Here is a 22,061-nt window from a genome sequence, read left to right as displayed (position 1 = left end):
ATGAGTTTGAGCAAGCTCGGGGAGTTGGTGATGGACAGGGAAGCTTGGTGTGCTGCAGTCCATGGGGTCCCTAAAAGTCAGACATGACTGAGCAACTTAAATCAACTGAAGGTACAATTTCATGCAATATTTAAACATTGCCACTATCCTGGAGTAGTTCCTAGAACTTTTAAGTTGAAATCAGCAAAACCTAGCACTTTCTGTGCTATTAGCCACTAAGAAAAAAAAATTATTGTAGTCTGCCAGGGTGGCTGCTATTGGGAGTTTTATTTTAAAAATACTAGCTTTTTGTGGGAATTATAGTGAAGATTAAGGGCTTAAAAGAAAAAAAAATATGTGCTGAAAAAAAAAATAATGTAAAGTGGAATAATAGACCAGTCTATACAGACCAGCTGCACCTCCTGAAGATCACAATTTGGGAAACATAAATTACTCGGCACTAAACAATGGCAACCCACTCCAGTATTCTCGCCTGGAAAATCCCATGGACGGAGGAGCATGAAAGGCTGCAGTCATGGGGTCGCTAAGAGTCGGACACAACTGATCAACTTCACTTTCACTTTTCACTTTCATGCATTGGAGAAATGGCAACCCACTCCAGTGTTCTTGCCTGGAGAATCCCAGGGATGGTGGAGCCTGGTGGGCTGCCGTCTACGGGGTCGCACAGAGTCGGACACGACTGAAGTGACTTAGCAGTAACAAACACTTCTCAAACCTACTATTTTAGATGAGGCTGACAGAATAGGTAATAATAGTTGAAGTGTTTTAGCATCTACTTCTTTTGAGGTCCTACAAGTAATTAAGTGAATAGACTGAGTACTTCAAAAAAAAAAAAAAAAAGGTTTTGTCAGTGACAACAGAGAATCCCAAGAGTCATTGGCAACTCGAGATGTCAGAACTGGAATGAGCTGGTCAAAGCAGCTCTATAGCCAGAAATTCTCCTTCCAGTACTCTTCTCTACATATACCTTTGAGATTTCACATATTAACATAATAAATCTCTACTTACATATAAGATCTAATACATGCCAACTATAAGCCTAAGACATCCTCCTGTTCTTCTTCACAAGTCTCATGAGTTCAAAACTCACCAGAATCACCCACAAACTCGTAGGAAGATAGTCTTATTAGCCTCACCTATTACTTCTGCCTTTATGAATCCCTGCCATTCAAAGCAGCAGTTTGGAGTAAGAAACATGTAAAGAGAAAATTTGCAACATCAAGTGGCAAATGTCACAAAATAACATTACTGAGGATTTATAATAGAATAAAGACAAGAAAAATGCTAAGCTTGGGTAGAGACCCTGGTTAGTGAATTTTGACTGTCAGGGGCAATGTCATCCAAGGTCAATTTTACCAGATTTTACTAAGAAACTACAATGTTTCCCACCATTCCAGATATACAGAAACATAAGATGGTGTTTAACCACATTTAAGGATCTTAATTAAGAGTTCAAAGAACAATTTAGTATGTGTTTGGAACCAAAATAAGGACACTAGTCTTTCTGACACGGGCGGCATCATCATGCTGGATAGCAGACAAAAGACTATAAATGAATTCATACAACTAGTTTGAAGAACTAAGGCTCACTAAGAATGGGGAACAACTCAAATAGAAGAGTGAAACAAGATTATTCAAGACAACACTGTGAGGTGAAGAATCTGAATGTATAAAGTTAGAAGAACAAAAGTAAAACTGAAAAAAAAAGTGACTTTTTAAAGCTACAGTTTGTTATGGTAATGGTGTTTTATACAAAAGCTGTAAGAACAGGAACAGTTAAAAGCACCAGAGTTGGAACCAGACCCTGTTCTCAGCATTCAACTCTAACACTTTCCAGTTATGTCATTTTTTTTTAAGTTACTTAACAATTCTCTGCTTTAATCTGTACACCTCTAAAATGAGATATCTGTGGAGCCAGGAGCAGCGTCTTCAAAACACAGGTGTTACAGTACTCTAACCAAAAATTTGATTCATAAGATCAAATCCATACTTTAGACACTCGTAGGCTGCACAATCTGGCCACAAACTTTTAAGGTCTTGCTCTTCATTGGACACCCTTCTACTTCCAGGAACCATAGGGATTTAATGTCAGTACTTTAAGCCAATAAGCTCCTTCCTACCTCCTTGCCTTATCTCCAGCGGCTCGGTATCCAGAAAACCTTCTCCTCACCAGCCTTCCAAGTCCACTGCTCTAGGAAATTAACTTTCCTTCCTCTCCAATTCCATACCATATCTGCCTGCACCACTGTACAGTTTACAATTCCCCCTGTTTCTGTGCTTGCTGTTCTAATGCCTCCTTCTCCTAGCGCTAAGACAGCGAGCAGGAGCAAATCTTTTTCAACCTCCTTCCACCTTTCATCCCAGACTGTGCCTATGCAGGCCTGGAAAAGCGTTAGGAAAGTAGGTAAGTTCCAGAAACTGCTTACTTTCGTATATTTTGTTTGTTTGTTTTCATCCTAAAATCTTGACATGAAGCGTCCTTAAAAATCAGAACACCGTCATCCTTTCAAGAAAAGTTCTAGGGAGCATCCACCCGAGTCTCCAGTGCGGGCATTCTCAGCCTCAGAAGTTGTGTGCGCCTCAGAGGATGGCTATCCCCGCTCCGTGCTATACTTGGGAATGAGAGGGCGCGGGCGCGGGCCCGGCGCTCGCCCCGCTCCGCCGCGCTCGGTTCCCCAGCCCTCGCCTCCCCTCGTCCCGCCGCGGCGGCGCCGTGGGAGCCCCCGGGCCTGCACCGCCGCCCGCCGCGTCCCCGGCCTCCCTGCGGCCCGCCGCCCGCCTCCCGGGGCCCAGGCCGCGCCACCGCCTCGCAGGGAGCCAGGGGACTCGCTCGGCTCTGCGCGGCGCCAGGGGCGGAGCCGGCCGGGGGTGGCCCGGGAGAGGCCGGGGCGGGCGGCGGCCTCTGCCTACCCCGACACGCACCCAGAGCCCCCGGCCCCGGGCCCGGCCTCCTCGGGCCCGGCCCGCACCCGCGGCCGGGAGACCCGCCACTTACCAACCCGCCCGGGACAGCGCCGCTCCGGGAGCCTCGGCCATGGTAGCTGCTTAGGCCGGGATGCTGGGGGGCTCGGCTAGTGGGCTGGGGGAGGCCTGCTACTTGAGACCCCCCAAAAGAAGAAAGAAAAAGAAAAAAGAAAAGAAAAAAACTCCTCCGGTCGGCTCCGCGACTGGGCATGCTCAGTGCGGCGGGCGCTTCCGCGTGCGGGTTCCGCTCGCCGCGTTTTCCGAGCGGCCGCGGGGGCCGGCCCGGCGTGCGGCTGCGAGCTCGTCGCGCTTCGGGGGCGGCGGTGCGCGGAGGACTGGCCAGGGTCGGCCGCTTGGGGCCGGTCTGTCAGCGCGGCCTTGCGGCGGAGGGCCGGCTGCACGTCGCCGGGGTCACTTTCCCCAGCCTCACGCCGTGGAGACCCGTGGGGCGGTCCTCTGTGCGGCAGAAAGGAAGCCTGCGTTCCCGGCGCGCACAGGCGGCCGCCTCCCGGGGGCAGAGCTGAGGCGCTAGGCGGCGGGCAGGCGCTGCCAGCTAGGCTCTGAGGCGGCCGCGTTTCCTACAGCGAAGCTCAAAGGGACTGTGTTCCCGGCCCACTCTACACGGGAGAAAAGCTACTTTCTTATAACGATTCCTTCCCCTTTTCCATCTGCCCAGGTACAGAGAAAAGAATATAATCGAATTTTTCCTACTCCCCAGACTCAAATCGGACTGTCCAGGTACCGCGCTACAATGAAAGTGAATGCGTGCACCCGAGAAGACCTGCACCTAAGGGATGTGGGAACTCGGGGAGCTGTGTCGTGCTTGTTTCTCACACCGCCCTCCCACCGGGCCCGTGCAGGCGCCGGCGCGGCGCTTTGACGTTGGCGCGGGTACTGCCAGGCCTAGTTCCCGCCCACCCCGTGCCGGTGCGCTGCTCGGCTCTCCGGGCTGAAGCAGAGGGGCGGGTCCAGAATGTGCATGCGCGGCGGCGGCGCCGAGCGGCGCGAGAGACGTTCCAACGGGATTGGGCGGCCGAGACTCACACCAGCCAATCGAAGGAGCAGGCGGAAGGGGCTGTGTGACCGGGAGACACTCAACAGTTGTCCCTGCCCTCCACCGTCGTCCTTTCTTCCGGCCGCTGATGAGAAAGGTTCTTCCGAGTGGCGCTGGTCCAAGCTGCGAAGTCTGGCGGGAAGACTTAAAACCTTCAGCCCTATAACCAGAGCTACTTCCTCTGTTTCATCATCACCAACATGAACTTAGAGCAGAGTCTGTGAAACCGGGCAGAGCCGCACCTGAGACTGAGGAGGAAACCGACTCTCACAGAAGGAGGGGGATAATTACAGAGTGAAGCTAAAATTCCTTAAGTTTGTCTTCATTTTAACTGACCTATTTAGTTTGGGCTTCCCAAAAGTCATAGTTTTAAAATCACGATGTGTTGCTTAACTGGGATGCTGTTGAAATGTGTGCCCAAGCACATTGCTTAGTTGCTGATTTTAATGAAACATATTTTGAAGCAGTTTTAGAATTGTATACAGTGTTTAGGTGATACGTATTATATCTGTGTATTTCTATTTATAGGCACCATTCAAAATATCCCTTGTGGCGTCCCTTGTGGTTCAGCTGGTGAAGAATCCAACTGCAATGCCGGAGACGTGGGTTTAATCCCTGGGTTGGGAAGATTCCCCTGGAGAAGGAAAAGGTTACCCACTTCAGTATTCTGGTCGCGAAGAGTCACACAGGACTGAAGCGACATAAACTTCAAAATATCCTGGAGTCAGGGAAAGATTTACCATTTTGAAGGTGAATAGATGACTCAAAGGGCTTCCCTGATAGCTCAGTTGGTAAAGAATCTGCCTGCAATGCAGAAGACCCCTGGTTCCATTCCTCTGTGGGGAAGGTGCCCTGGCAAAGGAATACGCTACCCACTCCGGAGTTCTTGGGCTTCCCTTATGGCTCAGCTGGTAAAGAATCCGCCTGCATTGCGGGAGACCTGGGTTGGATCCCTGGCTTGGGAAGAAACCCTGGAGAATGGAAAGGCTACCTACTACAGTATTCTGGCCTGGCGAATTCCATGGACTGTAGAGTCCATGGGGTCGCAAAGAGTGGGACAGAACTGAGCGACTTTCACTTTCACGTAGATGAATCAAAATTAAATGGCTGATAATTTTTGTTGGTTGTGAAACAGATTTTTCTCTTCTTCAGTCTCTGAGTCCTGTCCTCAATTCTTTGCGGCCCTGTGGACTACAGCATATCCGGCTTCCCTGTCCTTCACTGCCTCAGGGAGTTTGCTCAAATTCATGTCCTGTTGAGTTTGTGAAGCTGCCTAATGACGTCATGCTCTGCTGCCCTCTTCTCTTGCCTTCAGTCTTTCACCGCATCAGAGTCTTTTCCACTGAGTCTGCTTTTCCATCAAGTAGTCAAAGTGTGAAACTAATATGTTGTCCCAATCAAAATTCGTCACTGGCTAAATATTAGGCCTTACACATATGGTTTCATATGCAGTGTATACAATAAGAATTTACCATTGTTTTTAACCTAGAAGAATTCTTTTTAAAAAAAATTACATTTTTACAAATGTAAAAGTTAAATTATGTTTGTACAGTCCATGCCAGGTTTCTTGTACAAGATGCCAGGTTCCAGATTTATCTGCCTGTTTCCTTATGTTTTACTTGTTATAATAACTTTATTAAAATTCTCCATAAAACATTAAATTCTCTTATGGTAAGAAATGCTTAAAGAATTGATTGAAGATTCCCACTGGAGGAATTTGGGATAATATAAGCCTCAAAAAAAGTAATTGGAATAATTGAATTTAAAAATTGGGTAAAGAAAATGCATGAATCATGTAAGAAGTCGCCAGTCTATGTTCGATACAGAATACAGGATGCTTGGGGCTGGTGCATGGGGATGATCCGGAGAGATGATATGGGGTGGGAGGTGGGTGGGAGGTTCAGGATTGGGAGCTCATGTACACCCGTGGCTGATTCAGGTCAATGTATGGCAAAACCAATACAGTATTGTAAAGCAAAATAAAGTAAAACTAAAAATTTAAGAAAGTTAAAAATAAAAGTGCCAATAGAAATAAATAAAGGGAAGGATGAAAACTTTTCTTTCATAGAAATACCAGAGAGTAAATGTACAACAAATAATAGAAAATCACCATTTTGCAACTCAATCACAATTGATTCGGACTAGAGAATGCCAAAAGTCACTGGGTGAAAGATAGTAGGAGTACAGGATGTTCACTTGGTGTCAAGGTATCAAGGTGTTAAAGTATGAAAAGTCTGTTTTTTCCTTACTTATTATAAAATGGAAAAACATACCTTTATCTTAAAAAAAAAAAACTGGGAGAGGCAGTCCTAAAATATCACTTTCTCCCCGACAAATTCATCAAAAGAACATTTGAACGCTGAGTAAATTCCACAAAACAACTTCTGAATGCCGGCAGAGAACATCAGGCGCCGAGAAAAGCAGCCCATTGTTTTCAAAAGGAGGTAGGAAAAAATAATAGACAGAAAAAGAGACAAAAGAGGTAGGGATGGGGCTCCGTTCCGGGAAGGGAGTCTTAAAAAGAGAGAAGTTTCCAAACACCAGGAAACACTCTCACTGCCGAGTCTGTGGTGAGCCTTGGAAGCACAGGGGGCAACATGACAGGGAGGAAAAATAAATAAATAATTAAAACCCACAGATTCCGTGCCCAAAGGTAACACCCCAGTGGAGAAGCAGCGCAGACGCCTGCACCTGCCACTAGCAAGTGGGGGCTGGGCAGGGAGGTGCAGGCTGCATTGCTTAGAGTAAGGACCTGGCCTGAATGCCCCAAGGGCAATCTAAGCTAACTAACTTGGGCTAGCAAACCAGACTGGGATAACTACCATGCGAAAAGCCAGCCTAACCTAAGACACCGCCAGGCCCGTGTACAGAACAAAGGACTGAACAGAGATAGCCAGCTGCAGACCATCCCCTTCTGGTGACAGGCAGCCAGAGCCAGAAGAGGGCAATCACAGCCCCAGAGAGACATTATCTACAAAACTATAGGCAGGCTTCTTTGCTGACTAAGACTTCTTGGGGTTCTGGACGGCCAACATCTGCCTGAGAAGGTGAACCGGTTGTACACCCAGAAAACAGAGGCAGGGACGAGGGAAGCAATAAGTCGCAGCGACCACACTCACCAAACACCCCATCACCTGAGCTGCTCAGACCTGGGAAGGGCACAAAACGCAGGCCCAACTGAGTCTGCACCTCTGAGGACTACCCGAGTGCCTGAACCTGAGCGGCTTAGACCTGGGAGGTGCATGCAGCCCACCGCCAGCCCCAGACGGTTCCCGGTGGAGCAACCTAGAGCCTGAGCAGTGTGGGCAGGGAGGGTACACGCGCCATGAGCAGGGGCAGGCCCAGTGTGGCTGAGGCACTGCGAGCACACAACAGTGTTATTGTTTGCAGCGTCCCTCACTCCCCACAGCGCAACTGAACAAGTGAGCCTAAAAAAGTGACCACCACTGCCCCCTTTGTGTCAGGGCGGAAATCAGACACTGAAGAGACCAGCAAACAGAAGCTAAAACAGAGGGAACTGCCTTGGAAATGACAGGTGCAATAGATTAAAACCCTGTCGTTAGTACCAACTACATAGGAAGGGGCCTATAGATCTTGAGAAATATAAGCTGGACCAAGGAACTATCCGAAAATGAACTGACCCCACAATACCCGCAACACCAGAGAAAGTCCTAGATATATTTTTACTATTTTTACGATCATTCTTTTTTTTTTAATTTTTTTAATTTTTAAGTCCACTATTACTCCTTTAATTTTCACTTATATAAACTACGATTACTTTGCAAAAAAAAAGACCCTATTTTTAAAAAGAAAACTTCATATATATATATATTTTTATAATTTTTGTGACTTTGTGTTTTTTTTCTTTCTTTGTTTTCTTCTTCTTTTCTTTAATATTGTATTTTTGAAATTCCAAACTCTACTCTAGATTTTTAATCTTTGCTTTTTGGTATTTGTTATCAATTTTGTACATTTAAGAACTCAATCTTCAGTACCCATTTTTACTAGGGAGCGAGATTACTGGCTTGACTGCTCTCTCCCCCTTTGGACTCTTCTTTTTCTCCACCTGGTCGCCTCTGTCTCCTCCCTCCCCCTTCTCTTCTCTACCCAACACTGAATCACTAGTGTGTTCTGGATGGTGGAGAACACTTAGGAAACTGATTACTGGCTGGATCTGTCTCTCTCCTTTTAGTTCCCCACTTTTTGTCCTCCTGGCTACCTCAGTCTCCTTCCTCCATCTTCTCTTCTCTGTAAAATTCCGTGAACATCTCTGAGCAGTCCAGACTGTGGAGCACGCATAAGGAAGTGATTAGTGGCTAGCTTGCTAGCTCCTCTTTCAATTCCACCTCATCTCATTCAGGTCACTTCTAACTCCCTCCTCCATCTTCTCTTCTTCATGTAACTTTGTGAACCTCTCTGGGGGTCCCTCACTGTGGAGAAACTTTTCATCTTTAAGCCAGATGTTTTATCAACAGTGCTGTATAGAAGGAGAAGTCTTGAGACTACTGTAAAAATAAGACTGAAAACCAGAAGCAGGAGGCTTAAGTCCAAACCCTGAGAACACCAGAGAGCTCCTTACTCCAGGGAACATTAATTGACAGGAGTTCATCAAATGCCTCCATACCCACACTGAAACCAAGCACCACCCAAGGGCCAACAAGTTCCAGAGCAAGACATACCACTCAAATTCTCCAGCAACACAGGAACACAGCCCTGAGCTCCAATATACAGGCTGTCCAAAGTTACTCCAAAACCATAGACATCTCATAACTCATTACTGGACACTTCATTGCACTGCAGAGAGAAGAAATCCAGCTCCACCCACCAGAACACCGACACAAGCTTCCCTAACCAAGAAGCCTTGACAAGCCACCTATACAATCCCACCCACAGTGAGGAAACTCCACAATAATGAGAACTCCACAAACTGCCAGAATACAGAAAGGACACCCCAAACTCAGCAATATAAACAAGATGAAGAGACAGAGGAACACCCAGCAGGTAAGGGAACAGGATAAATGCCCACCAAACCAAACAAAAGAGGAAGAGATAGAAAATCTACCTGATAAAGAATTCTGAATAATAATAGTGAAAATGATCCAACATCTTGAAATCAAAATGGAATCACAGATAAATAGCCTGGAGACAAGGCTTGAGAAGATGCAAGAAAGGTTTAACAAGGACCTAGAAGAAATAAAGAAGAGTCAATATATAATGAATAATGCAATAAATGAGATCAAAAACACTCTGGAGGCAACAAATAGTAGAATAACAGATGCAGAAGATAGGATTAGAAGATAGAATGGTAGAAATAAATGAATCAGACAGGAAAAAAGAAAAACGAATGAAAAGAAATAAGGACAATCTCAGAGCCCTCCAGGACAGTGTTAAATGCCCCAACACTCAAATCATAGGAGTCCCAGAAGAAAAAGACAAAAAGAAAGACCATGAGAAAATACTTGAGATAATAGTTGAAAACTTCCCTAAAATGGGGGAGGAAATAATCACCCAAGTCCAAGAAACCCAGAGAATCCTCAAAAGAATAAACACAAGGCAAAACACCCCAAGACACATATTAATCAAATTAACAAAGATCAAACAAAAAGAACAAATATTAAAAGCAGCAAGAGAAAAACAACAAATAACACACAAGGGGATTCCCATAAGGATAATAGCTAATCTTTCAATAGCAACTCTTCAGGCCAGGAGGGAATGGAAAGACATCCTTAAAGTGATGAGAGAAAATAACCTAGGGCCAGATTACTGTACCCAGCAAGGATCTCATTCAAATATGAAGGAGAAATCAAAAGCTTTACAGACAAGCAAAAGCTGAGAGAATTCAGCACCACCAAACCAGCTCTCCAACAAATGCTAAAGGATCTACTCTAGACAGGAAACACAAAAAGGGTGTATAAACTTGAATCCAAAACAATAAAGTAAATGGCAACGGGATCATACTTATCAATAATTACCTTAAATGTAAATGGGTTGAATGCCCCAACCAAAACACAAAGATTGGCTGAATGGATACAAAAACAAGACCCCTATATATGTTGTCTACAAGAGACCCACCTCAAAACAGGGGACGCATAACATACAGACTGAAAGTGAAGGGCTGGAAAAAGATATCCCATGCAAACAGTGACCAAAAGAAAGCAGGAGAAACAATACTCATATCAGATAAAATAGACTTTAAAACAAAGGCTATGAAAAGAGACAATGAAGGACACTACATAATGATCAAAGGATCAATCCAAAAAGATATAACCATTATCAATATCTATGCACCCAACATAGGAGCACCACAATATGTAAGACAAATGCTAAGAAGTATGAAAGAGGATATTAACAATAACACAATAATAGTGGGAGACTTTAACACCCCACTCACACCTATGGATAGATCAACTAAACAGAAAATTAACAAGGATATGCAAACTTTAATGATACAATAGACCAGTTAGACCTAATTGATATCTATAGGACATCTCACCCCAAAACAATGAATTTCACCCTTTTCTCAAGCGCTCACGGAAGGTTCTCCAGGATAGATCACATCCTGGGCCATAAATCTAGCCTCGGTAAATTAAAAAAAATTGAAATCATTCCAAGCATCTTTTCTGACCAAAATGCAGTAAGATTAGATCTCAAGTACAGGAGAAAGAGTATTAAAAATTCCAACATATGAAGGCTGAACAACACACTGATGAATAACCAACAAATTACAGAAGAAATCAAAAAAGAAATCAAATTATGTATAGAAACAAATTAAATGAAAACACAACAACCCAAAACCTGCCGGGCACTATAAAAGCAGTGCTAAAGGGAAGGTTCATAGCAATACAGGCTTACCTCAAGAGACAAGAAAAAAGTCAAATAACCTAACTCTACACCTAAAGCAACTAGAAAAGGAAGAAATGAAGAACCCCAGGGTTAGTAGAAGGAAAGAAATCTTAAAAACTAGGGCAGAAATAAATGTAAAAGAAACAAAAGAGACCATAGCAAAAATCAACAAAGCCAAAAGCTGGTTCTTTGAAAGGATAAATAAAATTGACAAACCATTAGCCAGACTCATCAAGAAACAAAGGGAGAAAAATCAAATCAATAAAATTAGAAGGGAAATTGAGAGATCGCAACAGACAACACAGAAATACAAAGGATCATAACAGACTAGTATCAGCAACTATACACCAATAAAATGGACAACTTGGAAGAAATGGACAAATTCTTAGAAAAGTATGACTTTCCAAAACTGAACCAGGAAGAAATAGAAAATCTTAACAGACCCAACCCAAGCATGGAAATTCAAACTGCAATCAGAAATCTTCCAGCAAACAAAAGCTTAGGACCAGACAGCTTCACAGCTGAATTCTACCAAAAATTTCGAGAAGAGCTAACACCTATCCTCCTCAAACTCTTCCAGAAAATTGCAGAGGAAGGTGAACTTCCAAACTCTTTCTATGAGGCCACCATCACCCTAATACCAAAACCAGACAAAGATGCCACAAAAAAAAGAAAACTACAGGCCAATATCACTGATGAACATAGATGCAAAAATCCTTAACAAAATTCTAGCAAACAAAATCCAACAACATATTAAAAAGATCATACATCATGACCAAGTGGGCTCTATCCCAGGAATGCAAGCATACTTCAATGTCTGCAAATCAATCAATGTAATACATCACATTAACAAATTGAAAAATAAAAAACATATGATTATCTCAATAGATGTAGAGCAAGCCTTTGACAAGATTCAACATCCATTAATGATAAAAACCCTCCAGAAAGCAGGAATAGAAGGAACATACCTCAACATCAGTTCAGTTCAGTCGCTCAGTCGTGTCCAACTCTTTGCGACCCCATGAATCGCAGCACGCCAGGCCTCCCCGTCCATCACCATCTCCCGGAGTTCACTCAGACTCATGTCCATCGAGTCTGTGATGCCATCCAGCCATCTCATCCTGGGTCGTCCCCTTCTCCTCCTGCCCCCAATCTCTCCTAGCATCAGAGTCTTTTCCAATGAGTCAACTCTTCGCATGAGGTGTCCAAAGTACTGGAGCTTCAGCTTTAGCATCACTCCTTCCAAAGAAATCCCAGGGTTGATCTCCTTCAAAATGGACTGGTTTGATCTCCTTGCAGTCCAAGGGACCCTCAACATAATAAAAGCTATATATGACAAACCCACAGCAAACATTATCTTCAATGGTGAAAAATTGAATGCATTTCCCCTAAAGTTAGGAACAAGACAAGGGCGCCCACTTTCACCATTACTATTCAACATGGTTTTGGAAATTTTGGCCACAGCAATCAAAGCAGAAAAAGAAATAAAAGGAATTCAAATTGGAAAAGAAGAAGTAAAACTCTCACTGTTTGCAGATGACATGATCCTCTACATAGAAAACCCTAAAGACTCCACCAGAAAATTACTAGAGCTAATCAATGCATATAGTAAAGTTGCAGGATATAAAATCAACACACAGAAATCCCTTGCATTCCTATACAATAATAACGAGAAAATAGAAAGAGAAATTAAGGAAACAATTCCATTCACCATTGCAATGAAAAGAATAAAATACTGAGGAATATATCTAACTAAAGAAACTAAAGACCTATATACATAAAACTATAAAACACTGGTGAAAGAAATCAAAGAAGACACTAATAGATGGAGAAATATACCATGTTCATGGATTGGAAGAATCAATATTGTGAAAATGAGTATACTACCCAAAGCAATTTATAGATTCAATGCAATCCCTATCAAGCTACCAAAGGTATTTTTCACAGAGCTAGAACAAATAATTTCACAATTTGTATGGAAATTGTGAAATAGCCAAAGCAATCTTGAGAAAGAAGAATGGAACTGGAGGAATCAACCTGCCTGACTTCACACTCTACTACAAAGCTACAGTCATCAAGACAGTATGGTACTGGCACAAAGACAGAAACATAGATCAATGGAACAAAATAGAGAGCCAAGAGATAAATCCACGCACCTACAAACACCGTATCTTTGACAAAGGAGGCAAGAATACACAATGGAGAAAAGACAATCTCTTTAACAAGTGGTGCTGGGAAAACTGATCAACCACTTGTAAAAGAATGAAACTAGAACACTTTCTAACACCATACACAAAAATAAATTCAAAATGGATTAAAGATCTAAACGTAAGACCAGAAACTATAAAACTCCTAGAAGAGAACATAGGCAAAACACTCTCCAGCATACATCACAGCAGGATCCTCTATGACCCACCTCCCACAGTATTGGAAATAAAAGCAAAAATAAACAAATGGGGCCTAATTAAACTTAAAAGCTTCTGCACAACGAAGGACACTATAAGCAAGGTGAAGAGACAGACTTCAGAATGGGAGAAAATAATAGCAAATGAAGCAACTGACAAACAACTAATCTCAAAAATATGCAAGCAACTCCTGCAGCTCAATTCCAGATAAATAAACGACCCAATCAAAAAATGAGCCAAAGAACTAAATAGATATTTCTCCAAAGAAGACATACAGATGGCTAACAAACACATGAAAAGATGCTCGACATCACCCATTACCAGAGAAATTCAAATCAAAACCACAATGAGGTACCATTTCATGCCAGTCAGAATGGCTGCAGTCCAAAATTCTACAAGCAATAAATGCTGGAGAGGGTTGGAGAAAAGTGAACCCTCTTACACTGTTGGTGGGAATGCAAACTAGTACAGCCACTATGGAGAACAGTGTGGAGATTCTTTAAAAAACTAGAAAGAGAACTGTCTTATGACCCAGCAATCCCACTTCTGGGCATACACACCACAGAAACCAGAATGGAAAGGGACACGTGTACCCCAGTGTTCATCGCAGCACTGTTTATAATAGCCAGGACATGGAAGCAACCTAGATGTCCATCAGCAGATGAATGGATAAGAAAGCTGTGGTACATATACACAATGGAGTGTTACTCAGCCATTAAAAAGAATACATTTGAATCAGTTCTAATGAGGTGGATGAAACTGGAACCTATTATACAGAGTGAAGTAAGCCAGAAAGAAAAACACCAATACAGTATACTAACACATACATATGGAATTTTGAAAGATGGTAATGATAACTCTGTATGCAAAACAGCAAAAGAGATACAGATGTATAGACCAGTCTTTTGGACTCTGTGGGAGAGGGAGAGGGTGGGATGATTTGGGAGAATGGCACTGAAACATGTATAATATTATATATGAAATGAGTTGCCAGTCCAGGTTCAATGCACGATACTGCATGCTTGGGGCTGGTGCGCTGAGACGACCCAGAGGGATGGTACAGGGAGGGAGGAGGGAGAGGGGTTCAGGATGGGGAACACGTGTATACTTGTGGCAGATACATGTTGATGTACTGGCGAAACCAATAAAATATTGTGAAGTAATTAACCTCAGTTAAAATAAATAAATTTATATTTTTTAAAAAAACTCCTATGAAAATAGTAACAGAAATGTGTAAATAAAAATTAATACACATTAAAAATAACATCTAAAATTTTTTTAAAAGTGACTGCCTTAAATAAGTGATCAAGCCTAATCAATAATGGGACTATCAGATGTTATGTGCTTACTGATACAGTGCAATCAAAAATACACATCATATGACAAATATTCTTGACAAAGTTGTTTACCCTGAATTTGACTGAACTTCTAGATCCCTATCTAAACCTCCACCATCAGCCCCCCAGGCATATTTTGGCACGTACGGAGACGTTTTGGTTGTTATAACCTGGTGGCAACAGGGAAATATTAAACATCCTGCAATACACACGATAGCTACCTGATCCAAGATGTCAGTAGTGCCGAGCCTGAGATACGTAGGAAATTTAACAAGTAAAACATAAGGAAACAGGCAGATAAATCTGGAATCTTGCATCTTGTACAAGAAACCTGGCATGGACTCTACAAATGTAATTTAACTTTTACATTTGTAAAAATGTAATTTTTAAAAAAATAATTCTTCTACGTTCAGTTCAGTTCAGTCGCTCAGTCGTGTCCAACTCTTTACGACCCCATGAATCGCAGCACGTCATGCCTCCCTGTCTATCACCAACTCCCGGAGTTCACTCAGACTCACGTCCATTGAGTCCATGATGCCATCCAGCCATCTCATCTTCTGTCGCCCCCTTTTCCTCCTGCCCCCAATCCCTTCCAGCATCAGAGTCTTTTCCAATGAGTCAGCTCTTCTTATGAGGTAGCCAAAGTACTGGAGTTTCAGCTTTAGCATCATTCCTTCCAAAGAAATCCCAGGGCTGATCTCCTTCAGAATGGACTGGTTGGATCTCCTTGCAGTCCAAGGGACTCTCAAGAGTCTTCTCCAACACCACAGGTCAAAAGCATCAATTCTTCAGCGCTCAGCCTTCTTCACAATCCAACTCTCACATCCATACATGACCACAGGAAAAACCATAGCCTTGACTAGACGGACCTTAGTTGGCAAAGTAATGTCTCTGCTTTTGAATATGCTATCTAGGTTGGTCATAGCTTTTCTTCCAAGGAGTAAGCGTCTTTTAATTTCCTGGCTGCAATCACCATCTGCAGTGATTTTGGAGCCCCCCAAAATAAAGTCTGACAGTGTTTCCACTGTTTCCCCATCTATTTCCCATGAAGTGATGGGACCGGATGCCATGATCTTCGTTTTCTGAATGTTGAGCTTTAAGCCAACTTTATCACTCTCCTGTTTCACTTTCATCAAGAGGCTTTTGAGTTCCTCTTCACTTTCTGCCCTAAGGGTGGTGTCATCTGCATATCTGAGGTTATTGGGTACCGTAGACATTACCAAAAGAAAAAAGTTCAAGAAATAGATCATTAGGCTCAGATGGTAAAGCATCTGTCTACAATGCAGGAGACCTGGGTTTGAGCCCTTGTTGGGAAGATCCCCTGGAGAAGGAAATGGCAATCCACTCCAGTACTATTGCCTGGAGAATCCCATGGACAGAGGAGCCTGGTAGGCTACAGTCTATGGGGTCACAAAGAGTCAGACACGACTGAGTGACTTCAGTCAGTCAGTCAGTCAAGATATATTAGCCAGATACATATGTGAAGTAAAAGAATAAAAATGAGTTTTAGTGTGATTAATTAGTACAAATCCTTAAGAGAAAGGCAACATTTCAGTAGAGAAATGGACAGAGTATATGATTGTTGTTATTTAGTCCCTTGAATAGTGTCTGACTCTTTTTGGGGCCCCACAGACTGTAACCCTCCAGGCTCCTCTGTCCATGGGATTTCCCAGTCAAGAATACTGGAGTGAGTTGCTATTTCCTTCTCCAGGGGATCTTCTCCACCCTGAGACTGAATCCACGTCTCCTGCATTGGCATAAGGATCCTTTACTGCTGAGCCACAAGGGAAACCCAGCTTGGCAATTTCTAGCAAAGCTTGCAAGGTATATACCTTATGATTGAGTATTTTCATTTTTAGATTCATATTGCAGAGAAAAAATACTCATTAATACATTGCTTCAAGTAGAAGAATGAAAATTCCAATATCCAGGTGAGGAGAAATGGGTTTTAAAGAGTTGTATATATATGTGTTCTATCAAAAAATAGAATAATCTATGCTAGTTTAAAGAAATACACTACATATCAACTTGAGTGGATCTTGACCACATAATGCCGAGTAAAGAAAGAAAAAGCAGCTTGGTAAACTTATTCAGGGTATTACATTATGTGAAATTTTAAAAACACTTATAAAAATACATCTATTACAATAGAGCTCCATGCAATGATGGATATGTTCTATATCTGCACGATCCAATATCCTAGCCTCTAGTCACGTGTGGCTACTGAACACTTCAAATATGGTGAGTGCAATAGAAAACTGATCTTTAAATTTTAAAATTTTTATTTTAATTTAAATAATCACACTTGCTGGTGGCTTTACACAGAACAGGATAGGTATATTTATGTCTGGATATATAGATGCACACATACATATATAGAAGGATGAAAATAGATTTGAAGGATACACAACAAACTCAGAAAACTGGTTAAATTGAGGAAGAAATGGAATACGTGTGAGGGAGGTTGCCAGAGAGGGATTTTGCTTTGTTGACAACGTTATTTCTTTAAAAGGAGCAGAAGCAATTATGACAATATATTAGTTATTTTTCCTTGAGTAATAAGAATATATTCTTATATTATTACTTATACTTTTGGTTATACAAGTTGTAACACTAGTATTGCATTACACTATTTGGTGTTGTTCAGTCACTCAGTCGTGTCCAACTCTGCTACCCCATGGACTGCAGTACACCAGGCTTCCTTGCCATCACTGTCTGCCAGAACTTGCTCAAACTCATGTCCATTGAACCAGTGATGCCATCCAATCATTTTGTCCTCTGTCATCCCTCCCAGCATCAGGGTCTTTTCTAATGATTCAGCTCTTCACATAAGGTGACCAAAGTATTGGAGTTTCAGTTTCATCATCAGTCCTTCCAATGGATATTCAGGATTGATTTCCTTTAGGGTTGACTGGTTGGATTTCCTTGCAGTCCAAGGGACTCTCAAGAGTCTTCTCCAACATCAGAGTTCAAAAGCATCAATTCTTATGCCTCAGCCTTTCTTGTGGTCCAACCCTCACATCCATATATGACTACTGGAAAAGCCACAGTTCTGACTATACAAACCTTTGTCGGCAAGTAATGTCTGCTCTTTAATATGCTGTCTAGATTTGTTGCAGTGTTCCTTCCTAGGGGCAAGCATCTTTTAATTTTATGGCTGCAGTGATTTTGGAGCCCAGGAAAATAAAGTTTGTCACTGTTTCCATTGTTTCCCCATCTATTTGCCATGAAATGATGGAACCAGATGCCACAATCTTCTTTTTTTTTTTTTTTTGAAAGTTTAGTTTTAAGCCAACTTGTTAACTTTCCTCTTTCACCTTCATCAAGAGGCTCTTTAGTTCCTTTTTGCTTTCTGCCATAAGGGTGGTGTCATCTGCATATCTGAGGTTATTGATATTTCTCCCAGCAATCTTGATTCTAGTTTGTGCTTCATGCAGCCTGGCATTTCTCTGCATATAATTTAAATAAGGGGGACAATATACAGTCTTCAAATACTCCTTTCCCAATTTAGAAACAGTCCTTTTTTCCATATCCAGGTCTAACTGTTGCTTCGTGATCTGCATATGGGTTTCTAAGGAGGCAGGTCAGGTGGTAGTCCCATCTCTTTAAGAATGTTCCACAATTTATTGTGATCCACACAGTCAAAGGCTTTAGTGTAGTCAATGAAGTAAAGTAGACGTTTTCCTGGATTTCTCTTGCTTTTTTGATGATCCAACAGATGTTGCAAATGTGATTTCTGGTTCCTCTGCCTTTTCTAAATCCAACTTGAACATCCAGAAATTCTTGTTTCACATACTGTTGAAGCCTCACTTGGAGAATTTTGAGCATTACCTTGCTAGCAGGTGAAATGAGTGGTTTGTGTGAAAGTTTGAACATTCTTCGGCATTGCCTTTCCTTGTGATTGGAATGAAAACTAACCTTTCCTAATTCCTGTAACCACTGCTGAATTTTCCAAATTTGCTGGCATATTTAGTGAAACCCTTTCACAGCATCATCTTTTAGGATTTGAAATAGCTCAGCTGGAATTCTATCACCTCCACTAGCTTTGTTCATAGTGATGCTTTCTAAGGCCCACTTGACTTCACATTCCATGATGTCTGGCTCTAGGTGAGTGATAACCTAGATAATAAACACCATCATGTTTATTTGAGTCATTAAGATCTTTTTGGTATAGTTCTTCTCTGTATTCTTACCATCTTTTCTTAATATCTTCTGCTTCAGTTAGGTCCATGCCATTTCTGTCTTTTATTGTGCCTATCTTTGCATGAAATATTCCCTTGAGTTCTGATTTTCTTGAAGAGATCTGTAGTCTTTCCCATTCTGTTGTTTTCCTCTATTTTTTGCATTGATTACTTAGGAAGGCTTTCCTATCTCTCCTTGCTATTCTTTGGAACTCTGCATTCAGATGGGTATATCTTTCCTTTCCTCCTTTGTCTTTCACTTCTCTTCTTTCCTCAGCTATTTGCAAGGCCTACTCAGACAACCTTTTTGCCTTTTTGCATTTCTTTTCTTGGGGATGGTTTTGATCACTGCCTCCTGTACAATGTTAATAATAATATACTTTTATTTTCTATAGTATATTGTTTTATGTTGCTAATATAATGAACATATAATCTATATAAAAATAACAAGGAAGAAAAAATAAAAGGGAGAGCAGGTCAGATAAAAAGACTGTAATAGTCTGCTTCTATTTTGTAAAAAGTGACCTTAGAAATTTGAAGTGTGAAAGAAAATTTACACTTGTCCTTGTCAGTTCCAAACGATAGTCCTAAGGATTAAAGAGATGATTTCAACTTAATTTAATAAAAAAAATCTTAATCTAGATGCAGTCCAACAAAGAAACAGTCAGTCTCAGAACAAAGTAATTTCCCCAGCATTATATGATTCAAGCCTCTGTTGCATGATTATTTGGTACAAATATTATAGAAAAGAATCCAAGCAGTTAGATTGGTTCAATGTTCTAAGGAGCCCTAGGGGCTCCACTTGTTGCCTGAAGAACCACACAATGTGGCAAGAAGGGGCAGCAAGCTGAAGTCTAAGTCCATGAGGCCCCTTAAAGGAGAACAGCACTTCTTTTATCTGCTTTAACTTGAATATAAGATTCAACAAGTAAAAAGAAAGTTTAAGAATCAGGCTAGATGAATAAGTCAGTCATTCATTCAACAGGGATTTACTGAGCACACACTGTGAGCCAACCATTGTGCCAGGCATTGTAGGTAAGATCAGCAATATGAGCCCTGCTTTTGATGTTTATAGTCTGTTGTTATTGTTCTTCAGTCACCAAGTCATAGCCAACTCTTTGATTCCCCATGGACTATAGCACACCAGGCTCCCCTGTCCCTCACCCTCTCCCAGAATTTGCCCAAGTTCATGTCCATTGAATCTGATACCATCCAACCATCTCATCCTCTGTCACCCTCTTCTTCTGCCTTCAATCTTTCCCAGCATCAAGGTCTTTTCCAAAGAGTCAGCTTTTTGCATCAGGTGGCCAAAGTATTGGAGCTTCAGCTTCAGCATCAGTCCTTCCAAAAGAGTATTCAAGGTTGATTTTTTTTCGAGGTTGACTGGTTTAATTTCCTTGCTCTTCCAGGAACTCTCAAGAGTCTTTTCTAGCATCACAATTGAAAAGTATCAAGTTTTCTGCACTCTGCCTTCTTAATTTTCCAGCTCTCACCCATACATATTTACAGTCTGAGTATAAAAATATTAAATTATTTTATATGCAGTTAATTAGTTACAGTTGTAGTAAGTGCAAGGAAGATATCAAACCAAACCTGTGATCTTATTTGTAATATTATGAATCTATGTTTTCATTATTATTGAAATGACTAATTTTAAGTAATTTGATTTTGCTTTATGTATTCTATATGTGTCCTTGAATGTGAGTGTTGATCATCTATACAAATATTCTTTAACAAAAATTTACTTACTCAGAGGCTAATCATGGGAACATACAGTGATTAAGTCCAGGGGAATCTCTGCCCTTGTAGAGAAACAATGAGTTTTACTTAGAAAATCAAATATTTTAGGTGCTCACTGTGGTTCTTCTCAATTATTACAAAATAATACAATTATGTGAGCTTTATTGGACACAAACATAGCAACCTAAGTTATAAGTGAAGAAGACTGAAAGAGTATATGCATAAATGTTACTAGTGTAGCTTTCTAGGTGGCTATAGGAGATTTTAGGTTCTACTTTAAATATATATATTTTTCCAAGATTAGAATATACAGTGTTGGTCTTATAAGCACTAGAAAGTATGTGGCAGAGTGAATGTACATGGCATCTTTTCTTTGAAGTCTTAGAATTTCACATATATGTGTAATTTATGTGCAACACACTTGGTAGCTATATCAATTTGAAGATTCTTCTATCTACCCTTGTTAAGGATTTTATCATCTAATGCATTGTAACATTTCTTATGACATACATTTTACATTTTTGTTTATATTTTTCTCCTTGTTATTTGTTACAGGTAACATGAATTATATTTATATATTCGAAATATTTTTTCAAGTTTAATGTTTTACTTGACTTAAGTATTCTATATATCCTTTTCAAATGTAATTTTTACTTAATCATTTTCTATAAATCACTGAGTATTTTAAATATTTTATATTTCATTAAACATTTCTATAGCAGTATTAATATCAGTTCAGTTCAGTTCAGTTCAGTCACTCAGTCGTTTCTGGCTCTTTGCAACCCTGTGAACATCAGGCCTCCCTGTCCATCACCAACTCCCGGAGTTTACTCAAGCTCATATCCATTGAGTCGTCATGACATCCAGCCATCTCACCCAACCATCTCATCCTCTGTCGTCCCCTTCTTCTCCTGCCCTCAATCTTTCCCAGCTTCAGGGAGTTTTCCAATGAGTCAGCTCTTTGCATCAGGTGGCCAAAGTATTGGAGTTTCAGCTTCAACATCAGTCCGTCCATGAGCATTCAGGATTTATTTCCTTTAAGATGGACAAGTTGGATCTCTTTGCAGTGCAATGAACTCTCAAGCGTCTTCTCTAACATCACAGTTCAAAAACATCAGTTCTTCAGTGCTCAGGTTTCTTTATGAGAAATGAGAGTCCAACTCTCATATCCATACATGACTGCTGGAAAAACCATAGCTTTGACTAGATGGACCTTTGTTGACAAAGTAATGTCTCTGTTTTTTAATATAGTGTCTAGGTTGGTCATAACTTTTCTTTCAAGGAGTAAGCATCTTTTAATTTCATGGCTTCAGTCATCATCTGCAGTGATTCTGGAGCCCAAAAAAATGAAGTCTGCCACTGTTTCCACTGTTTCTCCAACTATTTGCCATGAAGTGATGGGACTGGATGCAATGATCTTAGTTTTCTGAATTTTGAGCTTTAAGCCAACTTTATCAATCTCCTCTTTCACTTTCATCAAGAGGTTCTTTAGTTCTTCTTCACTTTCTGCCATAAGGGTGGTGTCATCTGCATATCT

At 41.4% G+C, this 22,061-nt stretch overlaps 1 protein-coding gene and 1 long non-coding RNA gene across 2 annotated transcripts in view; one reads left to right on the top strand and one right to left on the bottom strand.

The window, feature by feature from the left end:
- Positions 1-3,107, bottom strand: part of TDRD3 (tudor domain containing 3) — a 229,870-nt gene extending 226,763 nt beyond the window's left edge. The window contains exon 1 of the mRNA XM_018056823.1: positions 2,996-3,107. Within this exon, the coding sequence (XP_017912312.1) occupies positions 2,996-3,036 (41 nt within the window). The 5' untranslated portion in view covers positions 3,037-3,107. The remainder of the gene's footprint in view (positions 1-2,995) is intronic.
- Positions 2,019-5,679, top strand: LOC108637310. The gene is made up of 2 exons (XR_001918963.1): positions 2,019-2,404; positions 4,547-5,679. It is a non-coding gene; the product is annotated as an uncharacterized LOC108637310 (long non-coding RNA).

Source organism: Capra hircus, chromosome 12 (assembly GCF_001704415.2).
Source record: "Capra hircus breed San Clemente chromosome 12, ASM170441v1, whole genome shotgun sequence".
NCBI classification, from domain to species: Eukaryota; Metazoa; Chordata; class Mammalia; order Artiodactyla; family Bovidae; genus Capra; species Capra hircus.
This window is presented reverse-complemented; position numbering and strand designations above follow the sequence as displayed.